At 40.3% G+C, this 22,990-nt stretch overlaps 1 protein-coding gene across 1 annotated transcript in view; it reads left to right on the top strand.

Annotated features, from left to right (window-relative positions):
* BTBD9 (BTB domain containing 9) overlaps positions 1-22,990 on the top strand; it is a 409,107-nt gene that overhangs the window by 311,172 nt on the left and 74,945 nt on the right. Inside the window, exon 9 of the mRNA XM_068559438.1 lies at positions 18,811-18,918. Coding sequence (XP_068415539.1) covers positions 18,811-18,918 — 108 coding nt within the window. The remainder of the gene's footprint in view (positions 1-18,810; positions 18,919-22,990) is intronic.

The raw sequence follows: 22,990 nt of genomic DNA, 5'->3' as shown, positions 1-22,990 counted from the left end.
CTCAAGTTCTTGTAGAGCCACAGATAATCTCAAGTTGAAGATAGTGATTGTAGTATTGAGATGGACTTGGGTCTTTGCAATGATTTCCAAGTGCCTAGTACAGTACTTTGTGCTGTGAGTACTCAATAAACACTCATTGACTGAGCTGACAACATAGTATGTTAGTGCAACTAAAGGGAGTTCTATCTATCAAATAAATTGGACATCATATTTGCTCAGTGTGTCTGTTCTAAGTATATGTGAGGAAACTGCTAAAGATCTGGCATCTCCAGCAAATGACTAAGATGAAACTCTGGTGTTAGGTGCTGACATGAGCACAGGTAAGGACTCTTGCCTCAAGTTTCATGCTGCTTCCATTTCATTCTATCTGAGTGCTGCACAGGCAAGCATACATTTATTTACATTAGGACAGCCTTTTTTGCAACCTAGAGAGCGAAAAGTTTCCTTTTTATAGTCTAAAGAATACAACAAACTTCTAAAAATATGACTCCTCTGGCTTGGATTAAGATTGCCTATAATTCTAGTCAAAATTGGAAAGATATTTTACCAGATTTGCTTCATATCAGTCATGTCACAGCCCTGAACCAAGGAATTCTTCCTTGCCTTGCTGATCCATGATTTATTTACCAAATGTTGTTTCTCTCACAGCCTATCTGCATCGCACTAAAGTCTTCTCTTATCACCCTCAGACCTCAGAACTCTGGTTTCGAGAAAAATTGTTGAATAAAAAATTATAGTTGTGGTTCTCAGTAGATGCTGGAGTCTGAACTGTCATGAATACTAAGGCGACCAGGAATCCTGGAGCCTGGAAACAGCAGAGTTTTGGGGAATGGTAAATATGTCTCAGCTAGTTTCATCCCAGATGTATCTCAAGACCAGAAAGTATTGCTATGGCAACTAAGTTGCTTGTTAAAAATACAGGAGGGGGGCTAGAATTCAGATGTTCTTTGGAAAAACAGGAAAGGTTAAATGCTCCCCCCAAAAGTGTGTATGTGTTTGATTTACCTCACATGTCAACCATTTATTTCTCTTGAGCAATTAGAGGAGTTGACAACTAGTCATCATAAAATATAGCTGAATACATGAAAAGAAAAATCCTTTCAGTTTTCAAAGATTAACCCATCAAGAAGACATTTTTACAGAGGATATCAGCCCCATTTGACGCAATATTTCATGCACAAATGTATGTTTAGTAATTATCCAGAATCGTTAATTTGATACCCCTCTAAAACAAATACTTTACCAGTAGTGCTTTAAACAATCATTTCAAAAACTGGAATCATTCACCTTGGAAGATCAAATGAATGGAAAGCATCAACCTTCTCCTTCTGTGGTTTTACTTTGACAGATGTTTTAAACACTGCTTCCCCCAAGATCAGCCATACAGGATCACAGAAATGTGGCTGTTCTCTTAAGGGCTAGCAGAAGCATAGGACTTTCAGCAAATTCACCAAAATTTCTACAGATTTAATACATCAAATTGCTTGAATCTATCTTTTGAGTATTAAGTAAATGAAGCTATTCTGAAATCTGATGAAGGGTCACCTTCATTTAAGAAATTACTCCTTGAATTAATCCAAAACAGTAATCTATCTTTCAAAACCTTCAATCCTCAGATACTCTTAAATCAGAGATTTTTTTCCCGAGGAGCCCCAATTTGTCACCTTGTTAAGGTGCTTTTGGTGCATCATGGTAGCACTTGATGTCTGTCTGTCTGTCTTGTCTCTCTCTCCTCTCCCTCTCTCCCTCTCTCTTTAAACTTTGCCCTTTGTAACCTGGTAAACACAGAGGCACTTGACCAAAACATCCTTGTATCTTTAGTGAAGAACAAGCAGAAGCACTGAGATCAAGAAAAACTCTTCCACTTCCCCTTCTTGCTTCTTCCCCATCCATCCACTTCCATTCTGCATCCTTCTCTTAGGAAAAGTGATTATGATGACAGGCTGGTTGGTACCCCTCAAGGACTCCTTTCAGCAACTTTCCTGGACACTCAGGGCCTTAGCTCCCGCTGAGGAATCATTTTTTTTTCTGCTGTGTTACCTCTTTCAACAATGTGTCAGATTCAGTATAAGGAGTATTGGTTACACAGATAAATACAGAGTGTGCTTTTACTTCTGCCTGTATTTTCTTTCCTGTGCCCTTAAGACCTAATGGTAAGGATCCTCTTTCTTCCTTTTACTTACGACGTCTGAAACCATGTCCCTCAGTGATTATGACATTACCACCCTTGCCACGTTATCCTTTTACTGTAACCAAACACCAGTCAAGACTGTTTAGATTTTCCATACAATTTAATGGTCCTTTTAGTTGCCTTGTCTTTCAATAGCTCTGGAGTTTTAGCTGCTTCACTGTCTCCATTTAAGATGTGAAGAGACTACAGTATAATTTGACTTCCTTCTCTGTTTCTCTACCATCAACGTGGTGATACCACCAGTGCTAAAACTCTTCCTTCAAAGATTCCAGTATGTTGCACAATCCTACAGAGCCTCTTATGGCCTTAAAAAGAAAATGAGAGAAGGCATTGTAGCTTCCGGTTCAACCCACTCTCATTTCTTAAGGATATAAATTATAGAAACTTTCATTAAATGCTATGGCTAAGACTTGACACATTAAAAATAAATAAATAAAAATTTATTTTTATTACTAGCCCTCATATGCTCCAAAGGAGCTTGCATTTGGCTGCAAATAACAAAGAACCTGATTAAGAAAGACTATTTATTTATTTATTTATTTTTTATGGTTGCACCGTGTGGCTTGTGGGATCTTAGTTCCCCAACCAGAGATTGAACCTGGGCCCTCGGCAGTGAGACTGCAGAGTCCTAGCCACTGGACCACCAGGGAATTCCCAAGAAAGACTTTTTAAATGTTTTTAAAACTATTTTGGTTTTGTTTTGCTTTTGTTTGTTTGTCTCGGTCTCACATAACAAAAAGTCTACAGGTGGGTGGCTGCTAGAAGTGGTTCTGCAATTCAGTGAGCTCTTTGATTTTCTTGGTCTTTTCTACTTGTATTTTTGCCTCAGAGAACAGGACAGCTGCTACAGCTTTACCTACCACGTCTGCGTTTAGGCAGGAAGAAGGAGGAGGGCAAAGTGGTAAAAGTGTAAAGAGCCCTGCCAGCCAAGTCTGTCCCTTTTTATTAGGAAAAGCCAAAACTTTATTTGAAGCCCCACCTAGCCGACTTCCACTTAGTTGTCAGGCAGAACTGTGTCATGCAGTCAGCCCTAGCACGTCTGGCAAAGAATTGAGGGTCATGGTAAGGAGTTGGCTCATCCAGTCAACAACTCTGCCACAGACACTACCTCCTGCTTGACATTTCACATCTACTTTGGAATTTTTATAAATCTCCATATTTCATGTGTTTGGTTTATTTTTAAAAAACAGCTTTATTGAGATATAATCCATATACTGTACAATTTACCCATTTAAAATGTATAATTCAGTAGATTTTTTTTCCATTTACTTTTTTTAATGCCCACAGCTTCTGGATGCATCTAAAACAGTAAATATAATAATTGTATTTTATATTATTCTCAGCTTCAAAAATGTTCTGTAAATAAAAAACCTATATCTGCTTACTGGGTAATTCTCCAAACTGAGAAGCATTACTGATTATATATCTTTGATCTCTTATTCACGAAATTTACCTCTTGAAAAAAAACTTTAAGTTTCTGTTACAAATTGTTACCTAGCATTTAATTTACTGTGACTGGCCTTCATGCTTTACCAGCAGAGTGATAGTGGATGTACCTAATAAAATTTGGGAGGCAGGCAAGATCCCAAGTGCCCTCTGATCAAAAGGAGAATAAATTTTGTTTGGTGTTGTTTTACTCTAGTTAAGTTTATTTTAAACATTTCTGAATTTTTGTTAAAATTGGCAATCCATATGGAGTCTGTTAACCAGACATATTTGATTAACCAAAATACCTGTTTACCTAACCAGGTTATAGGGACTTGACTTTTTTTCTGTACATATAAAATTCTAATATCAGAAATTTCACTGCATATCTATGTTATTTTGAAATGGTAGATTAAATTATGTCAAAAGTCCTGCTGGAAATAACATTTTCAGTTTTTAAGATCTGGAGTTAAAACACTCATGCCCATCAGCCCTAGCATGAAAAGATACATTAAAAGACCTCTGATTTTCTAAGGGGATATTGGGGTATAACTGTCATACCACCTCCAGTCTTTTCCTCCTAAGTCTTGGAATGTGGTGTTTGTAGGATTACAATGAATATTTCTGGTTTCTGGAACTTTTGAAACATGAAGTACAGTAAGCGGGAAGGTGATTATAGCAATACCACAATTCTAGATCTTGGGAGAAAAAATTAAAATACCCTCTGCTTTTCCTACCAGCATTTCTTTGTGCCTTCCCCGATCCTCATTTCACTCCTCCCCAAAATGGTAGTCATGGTCAAAGCATTTAGTCCCTTTCTGGGGGAGATGCTGATCAGATGCGTGAGTTTGCAGGAACAAGAGTGGGCCACATTTCAGTGGAAGCACTTCTTGTGTCTCTTGTCTTCCACTAGGCCCTAAGTGGGATGGGCCAGGACTAATTCTGCTAGAAAGAGGCCCTGTCCTCCTTCTTTGTTCCTACCTCTCCCCATCTCTCTCTCTCCTCTCTTCTGTCCTCACAACAAACACACCTATCCTTTCTTCTCCTTGGGCATTCTTACTTCCTCTTCTAAATTTTAGGGTGGCCAGGGTAAGATTACTGCCTCAGCCCAGGGATAGCTCAGTGCTAGGCAGCAGGGGACCATGATCTCTCCTGTACTCACTCTGTTTTGGTGGTACTAAAATGTGTATTGGGTTGATCCTTCCTTAAATTGTAGTGGTAAGAAGCAAGAATAAGTTTTGGGTGTGGAAAAGGGACAGAACAGGCCTCCTAGCTTGCTTTGGGTGAAGCTGTTCAGACATAACCAACTTGGGGAAAGGGAGTGCTTATGCCTTTTGATTAGAGTTTTGGGTCAAAAATTCTACTAGCAATAAAGTGTTCCTTTGCTTCCCACTTGCTGGGACTTTCCTTGGCATGTACTTACCTCAAGAACCTTGTGGGAAGGAGTAGTTGTGGTCTAAGGTAATAGATCTTGTTCCTAATTCTCTTAGGCATATATCATTTAATTGTCCCCCGATGTCTAATGCAAACCCTTGTCAATTTTCTTCTTGATATCTCACTTTCTGTATTCACTTCTTCTCTAAGGTTTAAAATAATAATAAACATCTATAATCAAATAGTGTCTTTATTAGGAAGCTTATGATAGTCCTATTAGAAATAGATAAAGCATTATCTATAGAAAATTGTTTGAGAATTGGCAGTGACCCAATAAATAATATCTTGTTGATAATAACATTCTTAGTAGAACAGGTAAATTGCTTTGTCATGATTGTGTTCACTATAGTGAGATTTTAGCTGTATATTTTAGACTCAGAGAAAAAGTAGAGAATTCACGGCGATTATGTGGGACTATTTGGGAAGAACATGGAAATAGAGTCATCCATTTAAAACTGGTTTCATTAAAGATTCCAAATGAGTAGTTTTGTTAAAACACTAAGCAGTATAAGGTTTTTATTGTTTTGTGGTCATAGACTGCCCTGGTCAGGTATTCTTGTAAGATACTTTTTATAATCACACTAGACAGCACTGGAGAGATAGCAAGGGGATAGAGCCTCGCAAATCCATTTTCTCCTGGTGACCAATAAACAACCCTGTCTACCTAATTGGTGTGGTTTAGTCTGTGGTGTCATCTTCCCATATAACTGAGATATTAGTGTTTTACTGCTGTCATATTAACTGCCGTATCATTGACTATATAACTTTTGTGTGTGTATTACTTATTGACATTAAACATCTCTATAACTTCTTCACCCTACCCTGCTGCCTCCATGCTATTTAGTAGAGATCTGGAGGGTCAGTGGTCAGTGACTGTTCTGCTTGCAAATATCTTCAGTTTGAGAATGTAGCGCCTAGGCACTTACTTCATCAGTTCTGGGAACAGAGAGGGTTTGGGAATGGTTTTCAGGTTTTCATTTTTAATTGGAATTTTTCTCCCTCCCTTCCTTCCTTCCTTTTCTTTTACTCTTAGCAGAAATACCAGAAACTTGGGGTGAAAAGCAAGCCAAGAATTGTCGGTACAGTTGTCACAGTAACAGCGATGGGATTAGGACTATAGCAGAATCTAAAAACTCCGTGTGGAATTTGCTACATGAAAATCTATTGAAACACTTTCAACAGAATAAAGGGATTTTAGCCATTTCTGGGCTAAGCTCAGCTTTAAACTATATCTTTATTTCTTACCTTGGTGCCATAAATCTTTACTGTTCAGTAAGAAGAGCTTTAGTTTTCTGTCTATTCCTGGCACTGGCAAACTTTTTCCAAAAAGGGACAGATAGTAATTTTAGGCTTTGTATGCTATAGTCTCTGTCACCACTGCTCAACTCTGGTGAGAGAACATGGCTGTGTTCCATTAAAACTTTATTTACAAACAGAGGCAGCCACAGGCCATAGTTTACCAATGCTCTATCTATTCAGCTCCTTTCCTCACTAAGAACTCTAGTCCATAAAGGCAAAAGTGAAGAATTAGGGAACTCATTTGCCTTTCATGGTTTCAAAGAATGTGAATAATAATATTTAGAAGCCTGTTATTAAAAGATATGAACATTAATATCAGCATTTAGTTTGGGGTCAAGATATACACCATGACCCAGTGGTTTTTCCTTCTCTGTTTTATGGGGGATGAGCCTTGGGCGCTGCCACAGTAGGAAGTCTGGCAGATGAGGCTTCAACCCCAAAGCTGACCTTAGTAGAGCAGTTCTGCTTTTATCTGTTATGGATATTTATATTCTTCTAAGACGTTGTTTGTAAAAGGGGTTCTGCTACTAAAGAATATTTTTGAAAATACTGGCTTACGTTTTTTGCATTTAGTAAACACCTTTTTATTATGGATACTTTATAAGAAGTACCAAAGGATCTATCATGTATTACTTTGTAATTAAAAGAAAAAAATAAGATTAAAGAAACAAGGAACCACAGATCATCCAAATTAGAATCTGTCTCCCTCTCTTCCGCTACCCTCACACCCCATTTAACAGATTATAAATCTGAGAGGATAAGGTTGCAAATTAGAAGCAGAGTTGGGACTCTTGTCCCATCTGATGCCACTGCTGCATATTGCCTTGGAATGTCCTTGTGTCCATCAGAGGCTGAAGGAGAGTTAGTGGAGCCCTTTGTGGTCCAAATAAGCTGAGGAGATAACTTGATCTAGAATGTCACTGAAGCTACACCATTTTCTTCTTCCTTGCTCATATTCCTTCTTCCTTTGACTTGCCAGGATCCCCCAAGCTCCCAAATGCCCTAAGCTATCAGGGCACGAACGGTGCTTACAGCTGGAACAGTTCTAGCACCAGCTCCTGGGAAATTACCCCCAGGGATGTCTCCCAGCCCCTGACACTTAAACATTGATTGTCTGAAGAGTGTTATGACAGTTTCATGTGTGACTCAGACCGGCTGCCTTAACCAAGTCCCCTTCTGCCTTAGCCAGGTCCCCTCAGCATGAATCTCAGTGTTGATCTTGGGGATTCAGTACCAGAGTGGGAGGATCCTGAGAAGTCTGTGATCTCACCACTTTGAGCATGATTCCTTCCCTGGTTTGTGAGGTTCTTAATCTTTTCTGCCTATACCTTTCTGAATGTGAGTCAGGGTAGTGATGTAAAGTGGGGTGGCGTGAGGTGTGTGTGTGTGTGTGTGTGTGTGTGTGTGTGTGTACACTCGCATGCCTGCGTTGGGTGCCTGCGTGGTACCAGAACTGTGTTCTTGGGATGCCTGTGTAGGTCCTATCAGCCAAGCAAGAAGAAAGTAAAAAGGGGTCCAACAGATAGGGCTGTGGGGCACAGGGGAGATAAATGTTTGTTTTTCTTGATGAGGAAGGATAAGCCAGATGAACAAAAGAAACAGTTTAATTCACAGAGTACAGTATTCTAATGAAGCCTCATGCTGTGCTTGAGTCAAAGTGGCAAGTCTAGCTGCAGCAGGGCTTTAGACGGATATGAGTGATTTATTCATCTCTGCCTCCTTCACTCAGATTTTCTCCTTTCAGCCATCCAATATCCATCACCTGAAAGCCCAGTTCCCGTATAGGAGTTTACCCTGGTAGCTTGCCTGGAATACATTTTAAAGGATTAGTGTACATGGCATGGAGACTGGCCCCTGTGCCCAGCATACTCTTGTGAATATTCATGTCAGCACCTGGGAGGGTTATTTCTAAAAAGGCAGCTCATGCAGAATACATTCCAAAGAGGGAGTGTTTTTCTCTTGTCTGATGATCCTTCAACCAAACAAACGTGGGAGGGAGGGGGAAGCTATTCTGCAATTCTGGTGAGTATTTATGAGACAGAAACTGCACCCTCACATCTTCTGCAGAAGTGGGAGAACCACGACCACTCCCCATTCACAGCCTTTGCCTGGGCCTCCCACTCTGGGGAAATAGCATAGGTGATTCCAGGAAAAAAAAGGCAACTGCCCGTTTAGCCTTTGGTCCTGTAACTCACACCAGTTTGATTTAATTATGACTGTTTAGCAGTTAGAAAAGTTAGAGTTATTAATGTTCAGTTGAAAACGTTTGAATTAAAACTTATGATCCCAGCTTTGAAGACCTGGATCAAGAAAACTGTTCTGAGTAGCCAGTGATCAAAAGAATTCCATTGAAAAACATAATTAGCTATTTTTCCCTCTAGCCGTTATAAAAAAATTACATAAAATCTCACTTTTTTTCTTGCTTTTTGCCATTCTTCAAAAGATTTATCACACGGTTACTTATTAAATTGATTAATTATCTTTTGTTTATAAGTACTTACCATTGTTAGGATTCTCACTTTTACATATTTGTGATGAAGATGCTATTATTATAATATTATTCTCATTAATGTTGTCTTTATTGTAATGGTATATCATGTACCACATGGAGGATTATGATTTGTCAGATACCTCAAACTTCAAATAGAATAATCTACTTACTCTAAGTGTTTAAATTTTATAGCACTTGCAACTTATTATAGTTTTATTTTTCTGTTTTAGAGTGTAGTTGTTTTCATGTGAAAGCCTTCGCAGAAGAATTTCGTGAGGGAAGCTCATTAGAGAAGGGATTTAAAGGGAAGAAATTTAGGCCGGGTAAATATGAGGGAGAGCTCAGGAAAGCATTTCTTGCAGGACCTAACGGAATAAATACGAGATTTGGGAATGCAACAGGAGGAAAGCAGCCACTTAGTGGAGAGAGGACCTGAAGGAGGAATGAGCCAGGGCCAGCACAGGCGGTACTGCGGAAGGAGCACGGGGGTTTGGATTGGATGGGCAAGTGTTTTAAAATCATTTTCAGAAAGAGCTCAGAACTTTGTAGAGGGTGACCTGTGGGGAAAAGAAGATGATTCGAAGCTGGAGCAAAGGTTGAAACCCAGATCTGATTTGGGTGAAAAGGTGAAAAGGTCAGGCTGGTAAGAAAGAGAGAGCTGTGGGAAGATAGTACTGGCAGTGTTCAGGGAGACCAGAGAAGAGATTTGGTGAGAACAAAAATAAAGAGATTACATGACCGAATAGGAAGAGTTTTGCCTTGTAGTTCATCGCTGCTGGAATATTCTCTTGCCTATAATATTCGGAGTCCAGCCTTCCCACCTTGTTTTGCCCTTCCATTCTCTCCCTTTATCACCAGGTTGAGAGAATACAGAGATCTGCCTGTAGCTAAAGTGTGAGTTCTCCCACAGATACGGATTCCTATGAAAACCTGACGCAAGGGACTGAAAAGGAACTGTGGAGCTTATTAAATTCCCCTTTGGCTCTGCTTCTTGGTGCTTCATAGGCTGTGCGCATGTGGGCACATATGTGCAAGTGGTCAGAGGAGGGGCGGGAGAAGGAGCTCAAGAGATGGAATAGTAGTCAGAGTTGGTACATTTCATAAATTATCTCTTCACTGAGACTCTCCAGAAGGGTGTGGGGGTAGAGGACTGGCTGGGGGTGTGTTCGGATTGAAATGTAACTCAGGCTATAGAGCCTTAAAAGATGCTGTGCTGCTAGCTCATCATGTGAGAAGGGTGATTTACCTGTAGTTCCGTCTCCTTTCCATCATCATCTCCTGTCCTGTCCCCATGTCTCCTTCAGTTCAACCCAGTAGAGCTTATGATCTGTAAGGCACTGCGCTGGGGACGACGAGCCATGCATGGTCCTGACTGGACTTGGTCCTGAAAGCTGAAGGGGGTGTGGGGTGGGGATTGGGTGGTGTTACACAGGGAACCTGGAACCAGGTGACTTTACTCCCCTGCCACACTGGGGCCACTTGTTCTACAAGAGTCAGAGGTGTAGGTAAAGATCCAAGAAGGAAAACCCCTACCAGTCAACTGATAGATGAGTGAGTTTGGAGCTATTTAACATGCCTGTCCCTTCTTCTCACCCTCCCAATAATTTCATAGAATTGTGGACAGGGGAAAGGAAAGCTCACATAAATGCATACTGCCTTCAGCTGTTAACGGAAGAAGCTGATTCTGACCTTTTAAAATCACAACAGCCCCTAATAGCAAATGAAGCTGAAATGGAGCTGGACTTGATCCCTAGGGAGCTAAGCCCTGTGGTCTGGGCAGGACCTCTCCATTTCTACCTCTTACACCTCCTTTTCCGATCCTACTGTTGAGCCAAATCGGGCCAAGCTCACTGACTGTGTATACACGTCATGATGAGGACGCTGCTGAGATCAAGGAAGCTAGCCTTGCTGCGGAGAGGGGAACTGATGACGCCAAATTTAAACGCAGGGAGAGATCTGTAAAGGCCGCATACCTGCTTAGCGTGCCACTGCCCAAGAGGTCTGTAACGGTCTTTTAAAATATAACGAGACCATTTGAAATGGTTCCCAGTATTTTTGATGCCAACATCCCGCTTAAGGAAGGGGCTGTATTGAAAAGAGTCACCTTGGAAAATAGAAAAAAACTGCTTTTCTTCTCAAGGGCTGTTTGGCCTGGACAAAATTTTCTCATGTATCCACACTGAAAACATAAAATGAAAGAATTTTCATCAAATTGGACTGTGTAGGATGAAATCTAAGCCTAGGCCAAAACTTACTTATTAATAAAGCGTTTGCCAAATGATTGCCCAAGCAATCTTTTTTACAGATTATTCAATGTTTAGCTCATGTAAAAAAATTAACCAAGTAACTTAGAAAAATAGATTTGCATTGAAAGCAGGAAATGTGCTGATTATAAATTGTTTTTTTTCCAAATGTGATAATGTATGCAAAAACATTTTGAAACCGTTGAGGTCTGTGTGAATGTGAGGTGAGATTATGATTAGCTCTTTGCCATTCTTTCCACACTCAGTGTTTACTGAATATTGCAGCTGCAGCCATGTTGTTTGGTAGTATGCTGTTACCTTTTATGTCATCACCTAAAACTTGAAATTAAAAACTTAATCCCTTCAAGGAGTGAAATGATGGTCTCAATTAGCTGTTAAAAGTTGGTAGTTTTGTACTGTCTCAAAGTTGTGTCCCATCCAGCTTTCCATGTAGCCGTATCCTGCAGGTATATTCTCCATTGGCATTTCTCCACTTTCAGATAACTCACCTGAATTATACTGTATAGAACATAAGATTTGATGGGAGGAAGGCCCCTCCTTTTATCCCCCCCTTTCTCAGTGAACTAGCCTATGCGGTGGAGCCCGCGTGTACACATAGCCTCACCTTTCCTCATCCTGGGGCTTCAGTGACCAAACACAGAAGCTGCATGTGCCAGACAGCCGAGAGCTTGCGCTTACCTTTTCCCTTGCCAGCTGCAAAAGAAGATTATTTAGCCAGTGTCATTATTTCTTCCTCTCTTAGAGAAGTCACTCTCTAAGATATATGAGAGATTAAACAATGTCAGACAGTACGTGGACTCTCTGATGTACTCTGACTAACGTATTTCCCAAGTTCCCCTTCCATCTGTCGAGCAGTCTGTGCTTTCTTCTTCTCCTGGTGTCCCCTTTGCCCTGAGAGGTTGTGGCCCACTTAGAGGCAGGGCCCCCATGGCGCTGCTCCTCAGGAGTTCCCGTGTCTGGAATCTGCAGGGCAGCTACCTGGTCCGCTCCACACGCTTTGTTAAAGCGCTGGCTCTCAGTTCCAGTCTCCCGCTGAGAATCTCATTTTGGGCCTGTGGCCCTCCAGCAGCTCTTCTCAGCTTGACCTTGCTCCCCACCTGAGGAGGAAGCTACATAATTGAACCCTGTGACAGCTGACAATAGGATCCCTCTCATCTTTGGGAAAATCCCAGTTTCTCACCAGTAAAGTTGTTCCTCTGAAACTGTACTGACTTCTGGCACCTGTTACAGGCTCCCTCCTGCCTCTCAATAGCAGAGATTAAAATAGAGCCTCTAACATGATGTTTGTCTTTCTGCTCCTCATTCAGAAGAGTGAGAACTGTACTCTTCTGAATGAGGTGAAAGCACTGAAAGTTCCCCTTGTGACCAGAACTTCATACCTTTCTCCCTCACCTTCATGTCCATCGCATCCGCTCTTTTGCGTCACGACCTCCAGTCCCTCTCTCTTCTGAAAGGTAGTCAGCCCCTCTGACCCCACGTAACTCCTCAGCAGCCTGAAGTGGTGAACACTCTTAACTACCCTTCACTTCCCTGATCCTGCACTGTCTCTTCCTTGTCACTGTCGATCCTGCTTTCTTCCCTCCTGCTCCCTCGGTGCCACTGCTGCAGAGAGTTCTAACCCACGCTGATTGCTCCATCTTCGAAAGGCCCCTCCCTGCAGCTCAGCTGGCCTCACGGAGCCTATTCCAAAACGTGTTTTGCCTTTTCACCCCGCACTGCAGTCTTCCCACTCTTGGCTTCAACAAAGGATCTTCCTTCACGTTTGAATGAAAAGGTTGCTGTCCAGAGTGAGCCTCCTCACCACCTCATAGTCTCTCTGGCCTCGTAGCCACCCCATCATCATTGTCATCCTCATCATCGGAATGTCTGCTCTTTTCGTGCACTCTGCTAGGAGCTTATCTTAGGCCCTTTTGTTTCCAAGCCGCAGAAACCAAGTACAGATGGCTTAAGCCATCAATGGTGAGTTTATTACAGTGATTGGGAAATTTCTCATGGAACACTAGGGCAGGAACTCTGGTGGCCCCCATAGGGACTAAAATCAGATGTTGGAATCCTGTGAGGAGCCCAGACAGCCCTCCCTGGGCCATACCATCTGTCTTCTTGCTTCTCATCGCAGATGACTTGCTTCGCTTCTTTGAGCTTCTGATGAAAGAGGGTCACTCCAGAATGTCTACATTTTTATCATCATTTTAAGTGAACAGAGCCAATTATGCTAAAATCTTACATAATTCTAAATTTTTGGTATGAAATCTGATTGGCCCACCAGGGGTCATATGTCTTCCTGTAATGCAGCTGGGTCTACAGAGCTCAGGAACCCCCTACATATACCTCAAGGTTGGGCCAGAAATAGTTCTCAAAGAGAGGAGTTACTGGGACTTCCCTGGTGGTCCAGTGGTTAAGACTGTGCGCTTCCACTGCAGGGGGCACAGGTTCAGGAACTAAGATCCCGTTCATGCTGCACGGCACGGCCGATAGATAGATAGATAGATAGATAGATAGATAGATAGATAGATAGATAGAGAAATAAAGAGGAGTTACTATGTAAAGGACAGATATGCCCCCAAAAAACCCCAAAACCCTGTACTGCATAGGCTGTTGCAGAAAATTACAAAATGTTGGAACTAGAAGAGCCCTTAGAAACCATCAAATCTAGACCTTTAATTTCACAAGGGATGAAACTGAAGTACAAGTTAAATGACTTGCCTAATGTCACTTAGTCAGTGCTCAATAAATATTTGTTGAATTGTTGAATGGAAAACAATTATTTCTGGAGAACTTAATTTCTGGAGATTTTTAACAAAGAATAGTCAGTGCAAATTTTTGAGGTCAGAAGTACCTTTGACTTTGAGAGATTGGAAATGGATTTTATGATAAATTATTATTATATGATTAATATCTTGGCAGTTGATCTTCCCTTAGTTGTCTGTTTTCGCCCAAATGGGAAAACTCAGCAAGAGCAGCAGTCTTGACCCCTGGCCTTGCAGTGGAGTCTCCCACGAACGATGGACAGTTAGAAGCAGGCAAAACAGACACTTGCTGCTGATGTAAAAGACACCAATTCAGTGGAGAAGCTGTTGATCTCAACTGTTAAACCTCAGCCATTGTTCACAATCTGGCACAGAATTAATCCCTTAAGAAAAGGATGAAAAAAATGCCATTCAGCACAACATAGTTTGTCATCGCATGCATAATGCAGACTTTCCAATTAGAACGCTATAATTTGGAAACTTTCTTCACAGACTGATGAGAGAGCAATTATTTTAAAGAAGGGAAAACTCAGTCCACTGGGTTTGCCTCAAGTCACTTCTGACTCAAGTCGCAAAGACAAGAGTTTTGAAAACATATTCGCTATTGAATTTTGTATCAAAACACCAGCAAAGAGAGCAATTAGTTCCTGTAAACTGAACCCCAGTAATCAATGGTATGCAGCCAGCCAGAGCACTTATGGAAGATGTAAGCAAAATCACATCTGCTGATCAATTTAAAAAAGCCCAGCTCTTCACTGCTTTTCAGGGAAATTCCACAATGAGAATAAGGAAGATGGAGGAGACGGTATTTAATATGACCAGGCGTTTCATGCAGTGCTCGTTGGGTGGAGTGGTTTGTGGCCACAGCTAAACACAGACTTGATCTGCATCAGTAGATCTTGGCTAGCAGCTTCCTTTATTCAGCCCCTTTTGAAAATGGCTTCTGATGTGTGGGTGGGGGGATGTCGGGTATGTTTAAGGAGCTACTGTCAATTAACGTCAGAGGGAGTGTGTCTGTCCTGGGCCAGCTCACTGGGCAGACCTTTTCTGGCAGATTACAAATCGGAAATATTGCTGTGTTGTTGCAGGTGCAAAGATACGGGAACAGACTTTGCTGGCAGGGAAAGAAGTGAAGGGAATTGGTGGGCTTTACAGTTGTGCCTTATTAGAACAAAATTTCTCTCCATGGGCAAAAAAGAGATTGAGCCAATTTTTCCTTTAGTGTCCTTAAGCTGTGCTTGCTTTTTTTTCAGTTGAATCAACAGAGGGGTTTTCATTCTTGGCTAAGCCTACATTCCAAGCAAGTATGCATCCTAGCACATAAATTAGAATCCCTTTTATATAGAGAACAAACTAGTGGCTACCAGTGGGGGGGAAGGGGAGGGGGAGGGGCAATATAGGGGTAGAGGATTTAAAAAATGGTTATTATGGGATTATATGAAATCATGTGGGTGAAATTTTTGAAAATTGTAGAGCACTATAGAATTTGAAGAATCTTTCATTCAATTTTAAAAAAAGAATCTCTCTTAAAAACTCCTGTGTGTAGGTGAGTCTGAGCCCTTGCTTGACAACCTGAGATCCATCAGTGTCCCTTTTCCACTCAGGAGTCACCCTGACCCCGCATTTCCAGCCCCCAGGGACTCTTAATAGAGGAGTAGAGAGGAGATGTCTCAACTGGTATGTGCACTTGGCTGCTGTTCAGAAAAAAGAATTTAGGCCAGGAGAAATTACTGAGGTAAAGATTGATAGAGTAGGCTAATAAAAATTAGTATCTTCAGCATGCAAACTGTGATAGGCAGTGGATTAATATCCTTTAAATATAAAGGGCATCTTGTAAGTCATTAACAAAAGGATAAATATAAGTAGAAAATGGGTAAAATGTTCAAGTTCAATGATAAGTAAAAGACTGCAAATTAAAATAATGAGAGATATTTCATCTATCAAATTGGCAGTATTTTTAAAGATAATATACAATATTGGTGATGATGCACAGAACAGGCATTTTCATACACTGCTGGTGGTGTGAGTATGAATTGGTGCAGACTGTCATTGCGGGTGAGGTGAGGGGACAGGTGTGCAGCTGTTCTGTAATACACATCAAGGCCTCATAAGCCCTGCTCCAGGAGTTTCACTTCTAGCGACTTTCAAAGGCAATAACCATAGATTTAGCTTAAGAATGCTCATCACAGAGGTTTCAGAGCAGTGCAATATTATCAACTACCTAAATGTCCAACAATAAGAGACTAATTAAGTAAATTACGGGGCATCCACACAGTGAAATTCTATGAAACCAGTACGTATGATGAGGAAGAATATTTGATGATGCAAAAAAAAGATATTCATAATAGGTCATTAAGCAAAGAAGCAGTTTGCACCATGTGTGTGTGTTGACAAAATCACTGGAATTACAAGTGATCTTCATTTTACCTTGAAAGAAATTGGAGGACTTTATAGAATAAGTTACTGTAACTTTTTCCATGAAACATTTTTCCACGAAAAATATTTTTCCATGAAATATTTCAAGATCTGGTTAGATCTTAGCCCAAAAGGGACTGATTATTTTCATTTGGATACACTGGTAGAAGCACTAACTCATGATTATCCAGAAGGATATGGATTATGATAAACCTGGCTCTCCATAAATAATCCAAAATTCCATTGGGAAACAGCCTCAACGTCATCTCCCAAAAAGCCTGTTACCAGGGCTGTTCAATAAAGAGAATGGTTAATTATTTTGAAGTTTTTTTTTCCTGGTTTTAATCTACTTTGGCAGAGTTATGAATGATTTCAGCCCAGAACATATATGGAACATATGCTATAAACAGAGCCCACATGTTTGGAGTAGAATTTTTTAAAAACAGAGAGATCAACGATCTTTCTAAAAGGCTTATATTCATTCTGAGAGCCAAACATAGAAGCAAAAATTACATTTTTAAAAGTTACTAAGTATAAATTAATATAGGCTAACTGCATAAACATGCTGAGAGACTAGAGTAATATTTGAGGAAATGACTAATGGGGAAATGATTCACTTTCTTATCACGCACACTGGTATAATCTAAAAGTAGAATTATTGGACACTGAAAACAATAGGGTGGATTCCTGTCTGATTGATTCAGAGTACTTTGAGAGATTAAATACTTAGGTGAGTTCAAGAGAAGCAGTAGCATGTGCAGTATTACACATCTGTTTATGCTTTCCAAAACCTTTTAACAGTTTTCTCTACTTAAAAGATGAATTCTAGCCTATTAAGTAGTGTGTACTATCATTGATAGCAAACAAAATTACAGTTGAAAATAAGGAACTGAGGGGAAAGCGGAACACAGTGGCATTTCTAATCCTTAGTAATAGCTTTAGAGGTGACACTAAACTGAACTTGTGCAAAGGACTGTCATTGATTGTACTTGCAGGATTAAGGAGAAATAATACAAACTACTTTTGTAGAGTGATAGGTTATAGGTTGTAAACTGCGGCCCAGATACATAACCTGGGAGTAAAGGAAACATTTGACAGCAGAGTGCAGAAAGGGACTTTGGTCAGGACACCAGGTTGGAACCCTCACTGAGTTTAGATAAATTACTTAACAGCTTTAAGCCTCACTTTCACCATATATAATTTGATGAGAATAATAATGCTTGTTAAGAGGACTTTTGGAAAGATTTAATAAGTTACATAGAGCATTTAGCATAGGGCCTGGTACACGGTAAGCATTAAAGAAATTTTGGCCATTATAATAATAATGATCATTGTTGTTGTTGTTACAAATGATCTACTGATATTCGCTCAGCAAATATTCATGGAGTGTAGGCTCTGTGTGAGAGTCTGTGCCAAGTCCTGCGTGTGGAAAACCCGGTAAGACATAGACACTGTCTTCAGGGAGCTCACTCTGTTCTAGCTGGTGGAGGAAACAAATGTGCATGCCCAACCGTAAAGCAATAAGATAGATATCTTGTATGGGAAGGACTTTTGAGGCTGAAATTATAGAAAACAATGATCTCTCACCACAGTGGCACTGTCAGAAGCAGAAGGCTGGACTGTGTTCTGCTCCCATATTGTAATATTTAGATTCTTTTTTTATTCTATTTTTAAAATTCAGGAATGACACACATACAGTGTGTAAACCTTTTGTGAATAGCTTGATGGATATTTACACATGTATATACCCATGTAACTTCCACTGGATCAAAATTAGCCCATTTCTAGCATCCTAGAAGGTTCCCTCACCCTTTCCCAATCATTCCCTCCCCCAGAGGTAACTACCATTCTGACTCCTGTCACCATAGATAAATCTTGTCTCTTTTGAACTTCAAGTAAATAAAATCACATAGTCAATGCTTTGGTTCTTATCTGAGCTAAAAAGGGGGATAAGAAGAACAGGACCAATATGATCAATTTCTAAGAAATAAAAAGTTTTACTGACGAATATATGTTTGCCTGTATCTCCCAATCAGGCAGTCTTACGAAAGCTATGCAGAAAGTCTGGTCAGAATGAGAAGGAACCTGAAACATGTTTAAGGTCATTGGGGCATACTAGTAACTACCACTTAGAAGACCAATTAGAAAGCACAGATTTCCCCTTGAACAGTGGTCTCAAGGGTGTTACCTTTGTTCAGCCCAGCCAAAGAGATGAGAGCTGGAAGAATCAGGAAGGAGGACTTGGGGACAGCTCCCTGATAAGCCAATCAGAAGATCTTTGCCACTTGGGGGACAGAGGCCGCCTGGGGTTGGGTGACTTGTGAAGTAAATTTTTAAAGAAACAGGCCTCTCACTGCAGGCTGACTCCACCTTCTCCCAGCATGCTTTCGTTGGGGATTCACTTTCTTTCTTTAGTCCTGGAAGTGTGTGGGCAAAGAAGACAGGTTGGAAGGCTAGAGTAGACATAGATCCCCTCACGCACACAGCCTAAGGAAAGAGCCAGATGGAACATTCACAGCATTCTTATGTTTTCCTTCTGTTCAGGTTATTACTGTGGGACTGTGACGATCGGAGCTATAGCTACTACGTCGAGGTTTCCACCAACCAGCAGCAGTGGACCATGGTAGCCGACAGAACTAAAGTCACCTGCAAGTAAGTTACATCCTTCAGGAATTTATGCCACTTTAAAAGACAGTCTTTCCACTGGATTCAGAAGGTTCCAGTGAAGATTCATGGAGTCACCAAATTATATTCTTATTTGGAGGTTAAAACATTCTGATGATCCTTTACTTCAGTTTTTTTTGTTGTTGTTGTTTTTGTTTTTTTTAAAGGGGTCTTGTGCCTCTTTTTACTTAATGAATCTATAGTTCTTTTTTTTTTTTTTAATTTATTTATTTATTTATTTATTTTTGGCTGTGTTGGGTCTTCGTTTCTGTGCGAGGGCTTTCTCTAGTTGCGGCAAGCGGGGGCCACTCTTCATCGCGGTGCGCGGGCCTCTCACTATCGCGGCCTCTCTTGGGGAGCACAGGCTCCAGACACGCAGGCTCAGTAGTTGTGGCTCATGGGCCTAGTTGCTCTGCGGCATGTGGGATCTTCCCAGACCAGGGCTCGAACCCATGTCCCCTGCATTGGCAGGCAGATTCTCAACCACTGCGCCACCAGGGAAGCCCTACTTCAGTTTTGACTATTAAGTACTTGGATGAGAATTTACTTTATATGACCAAAGAAGCATTTCTTATTTTGTGGTTTTAACTTGACTTGTAAAAGTGGCATGTATCTAAGCAGGAAAAAGAAAGATACTTTCCACATGCAATCCTCTCTCAGGTCCTCCCCCCACATCCCATACTACCCCTTCGGGACTTTTTTCTTCCTTAGTGATTTTTGCTGATGCAATACACACTTTAGTAGTATTCTGAGACTCTCACCTATTCCCCACCCTCATATAATTCTCAGGGTTACCTTTAAATATTTATTTCATCTCCATGTTAGTTACACTGTTACCTAAACTAAGGAAAGTTTGTATTTTAGGTCTCCTGTGGGAAACAGAAACATTTCATGCATATGGCATTGGGGCTCTGTTTGACCTTACCTGGTTATGGATGAAGCCAGGCAGAAGGATTCTGAGTTCTGACCAGCTTAGAATCATGCTAAGAATGAATGTAACCACCACTCAGATTGAAATTAGCACATCTGCAGCATCCTAGAAGGTTCCCTCATACCTTTTCCCAGTCATTGCCTGAAAAGAGCTCAGTGCCTTCTTGTGTAGAGCCAGATGCTGTGGGAGGCAAGATAAAGCAAATAGCTGAGATTTCTTTTTTTATTTTAATTGAGATATGATTCTCATACCATAGAATTCACCCTTTTAAACTGTACAGTTTAGTGGTTTTTAGTATGTTCAGAGTTGTGCCATCATCATGACTATCTACTGTTCCAGAACATTTTCACCACCCCAAAAAGAAACCTCCTGCCCATTAGCAGTCTCCCCATTTCCCTCCAGAGCCCACAGCCCCAGCACCCAGTAATCTGCTTTCTGTCGCTATGGATTTACATATTCTGGACGTTTCATATAAATGGAATCATATAGTATGTGATCTTTTGCTCCAGGCTCCTTTCACTTAGTATAATGTTTTCAGGGTTCATTCATGTTATAGCATGTATCAGTACTTCATTTCCTTTTTATGACTGAATAGTATTCCATAATATAGGAATATATATAGCACATTTTGTTTATCCATTTATCAGCTGATGAACATTTGAATTGTTTCTACTTTTTGGCTATTATGAGTATTGCTGCTATGAACATTCCTGTACAAGTTTTTGTGTGAACATATGTTTTCAGTTCTCTTGTATATATACCTATGAGTGGAATTGTTGGGTCTTATAGTAACTCTATGTTTAAGTTTTTGAGGAACTGCCAAACTTGTCCACAACAGCTGTACCATTTTGCATTCCTACCAGCAGTGTAACAAGGTTTCAGTTTATCCACATTCTTGCCAGTACTTGTTATTGTCTATCTTTTTGTTCATAGCCATCCTAGTGGGAGTGAAGTGGCATCTCATAGTGGTTTTGATTTGCATTTTCCTGATGGCTAATGATGTTGAACATCTTTTCAAGATTTCATAATAGCATTAATGATGGCTTGTTTGATGCAATGTCTGACATCCTCACCATTATTATTATAGTAATTTTATAGCATGTTTGTATTGGTTAGGGTAACATTTGCTGCCGTAACAACTAGTGGCTTCAATATGTCAGTGGCTTAACACAATAGTGTACTTCTCAGTCATGAGTATTCCTGGTTGTCAAGTGGCTCTTCACAGATGATTGAGGAACCCAGGTGTCTTCCTTCTTGTGGTTCTGCCATCATCTAGGGCCTCATCAGCATCATTTGCATCTAGCTGATAGATGGGGAGAGAGCAGAGAGAAGGTAAACCTGGATCTGAACAGCCTTGGCCTGGGTATAGTAAACATCACTTCCACTTGCATTCCACTGGGGAGAACTAGTCAGTTGCCACACTAGATGCTAGTAGGACTAGGAAACGTAGTCAGCTCCTGGCTGGGCAGCCACTTCTCTGTGGATCACAGATCTTGTAGCCATCTCTAGCATACCATAAGAAAACTAACAATTATTTAGTAACTAGTATTCCTTTACCTGCATGTATTTTATCTTATTCTGTCCTGAATATAAAACACCTTGTGTGGGATATTGTCCTCATTTTATAAAAGAGAGAATGAAGGGCTCTTTCTCCGGTACCACATTCCCTCCTAGAACCCAAAGCATTGCTAAACCAAGGTGGATGATGAAAACTGGGAAATGAAGTGATTCACTTATTTCCAAGCTCCCAGAACCCTTTTTATACACTAGGAAGGCCTTCAAGGCCCATGAACAACCACCCATTTATCTTTCCAGAGTCATAGCTTATTGGGTATACAGCTCACAAACCACACCCTCTCTTCCTCATCTTTTACACATCTCACTGGTTACCATCACCCATCTCTTCTGTCATTTTATGAGTTATAAATTGGATTCCTCATCTCTTTTATGTCCCCCTGTTGAAGGTGTTATACAATTGGGTTTTCAACAAGAACTGGTTGACTAACTACTGACAAGGTACATATCATAATGATTTTATATTTATTTAAATGGGTTTTTCTTGATTCAAAAACCCACTCACTCATTAGATCCTCTCCCAGTAGCCTTGCATTAAGTCATCAGCATCTTTTTTTTTCTCTTTTTAATTTTTTGTTTCCATTAGTTGGTGGGTTTCAATAATATGTTTTTAACCTTGTATGTTAGCACTTAGATACTATAGCAGTAAGTGTTTTACAAATTAATAAATAATATATTAGAAGAACAAGAGTAGTAGCAAGAAGGCGAGTGCCTATTAATCCTCTAGGAATCACTGGAGCCAAAGGTTATGATTTAATGTTTATAGACATAACCTGAATCTATCGTTCCTCCCATTTTTGAGTTAGTTCTTAGAAGATATATTGGTTGGCCAACAAGTTCGTTCGGGTTTTCCTGTAACATCTTATGGAAGATATGTAGATGATAAAAGAAGAAAGCCTTTCCTTTTGAACTAATGTACTCCAGAGCAATCCTCAAGAGAGGATCCTATTAGCTTCAAGTATTGTAGCCTGTTTTTTAGTGAAATAAAGTATGCAAGTCATGTTATAAATGAAATTCTATAGGACCATTAGAAATCAATAGCCCTGCCTCTTGATAGCATTCTACCTAGTCAAGAAATCAGAGGACAGATTTTTGCTGTCCTCTGAAAAAGACCTAGGGAGTGAGATTCTCCAATGTCTTCCTATAAATTCCTGCTCCTGGGTTAGGATAGTTTCCTTTTTTGGCCTGCTACAGTTGGAGCTTTCAAGATAAAGGCTCATTTTCTATCATAGATAATCCTGTTTTTGTATTGACTGATTTGGGGTTTTTCCCAGCTTATTGAGATGTAATTGATATATAACATTGTATAAGGTTAGAGTGTACAACCCAATGATTTGGTATATATATATATTGCGAAATGATCACCACACCAAGTTTACCATCCATCACCTCACCTAGTTATAATTTTATTTCTTATGGTGAGAACTTTTAAGATCTACTCTCTTAGTAACTTTGAAATATACAAATGTACTGTTAACTGTAGTCACCATGCTGTACATTACATCCCCAGAACTTATTTATCTTGTAATAGGAAGTTTGTACCTTTTAACCACC

The sequence above is a fragment of the Eschrichtius robustus genome, chromosome 12 (genome assembly GCF_028021215.1).
Source record: "Eschrichtius robustus isolate mEscRob2 chromosome 12, mEscRob2.pri, whole genome shotgun sequence".
Taxonomy (NCBI): domain Eukaryota; kingdom Metazoa; phylum Chordata; class Mammalia; order Artiodactyla; family Eschrichtiidae; genus Eschrichtius; species Eschrichtius robustus.
Note: the sequence above shows the minus strand (reverse complement) of the source record. Positions and strands in the feature narration are given on the sequence as shown.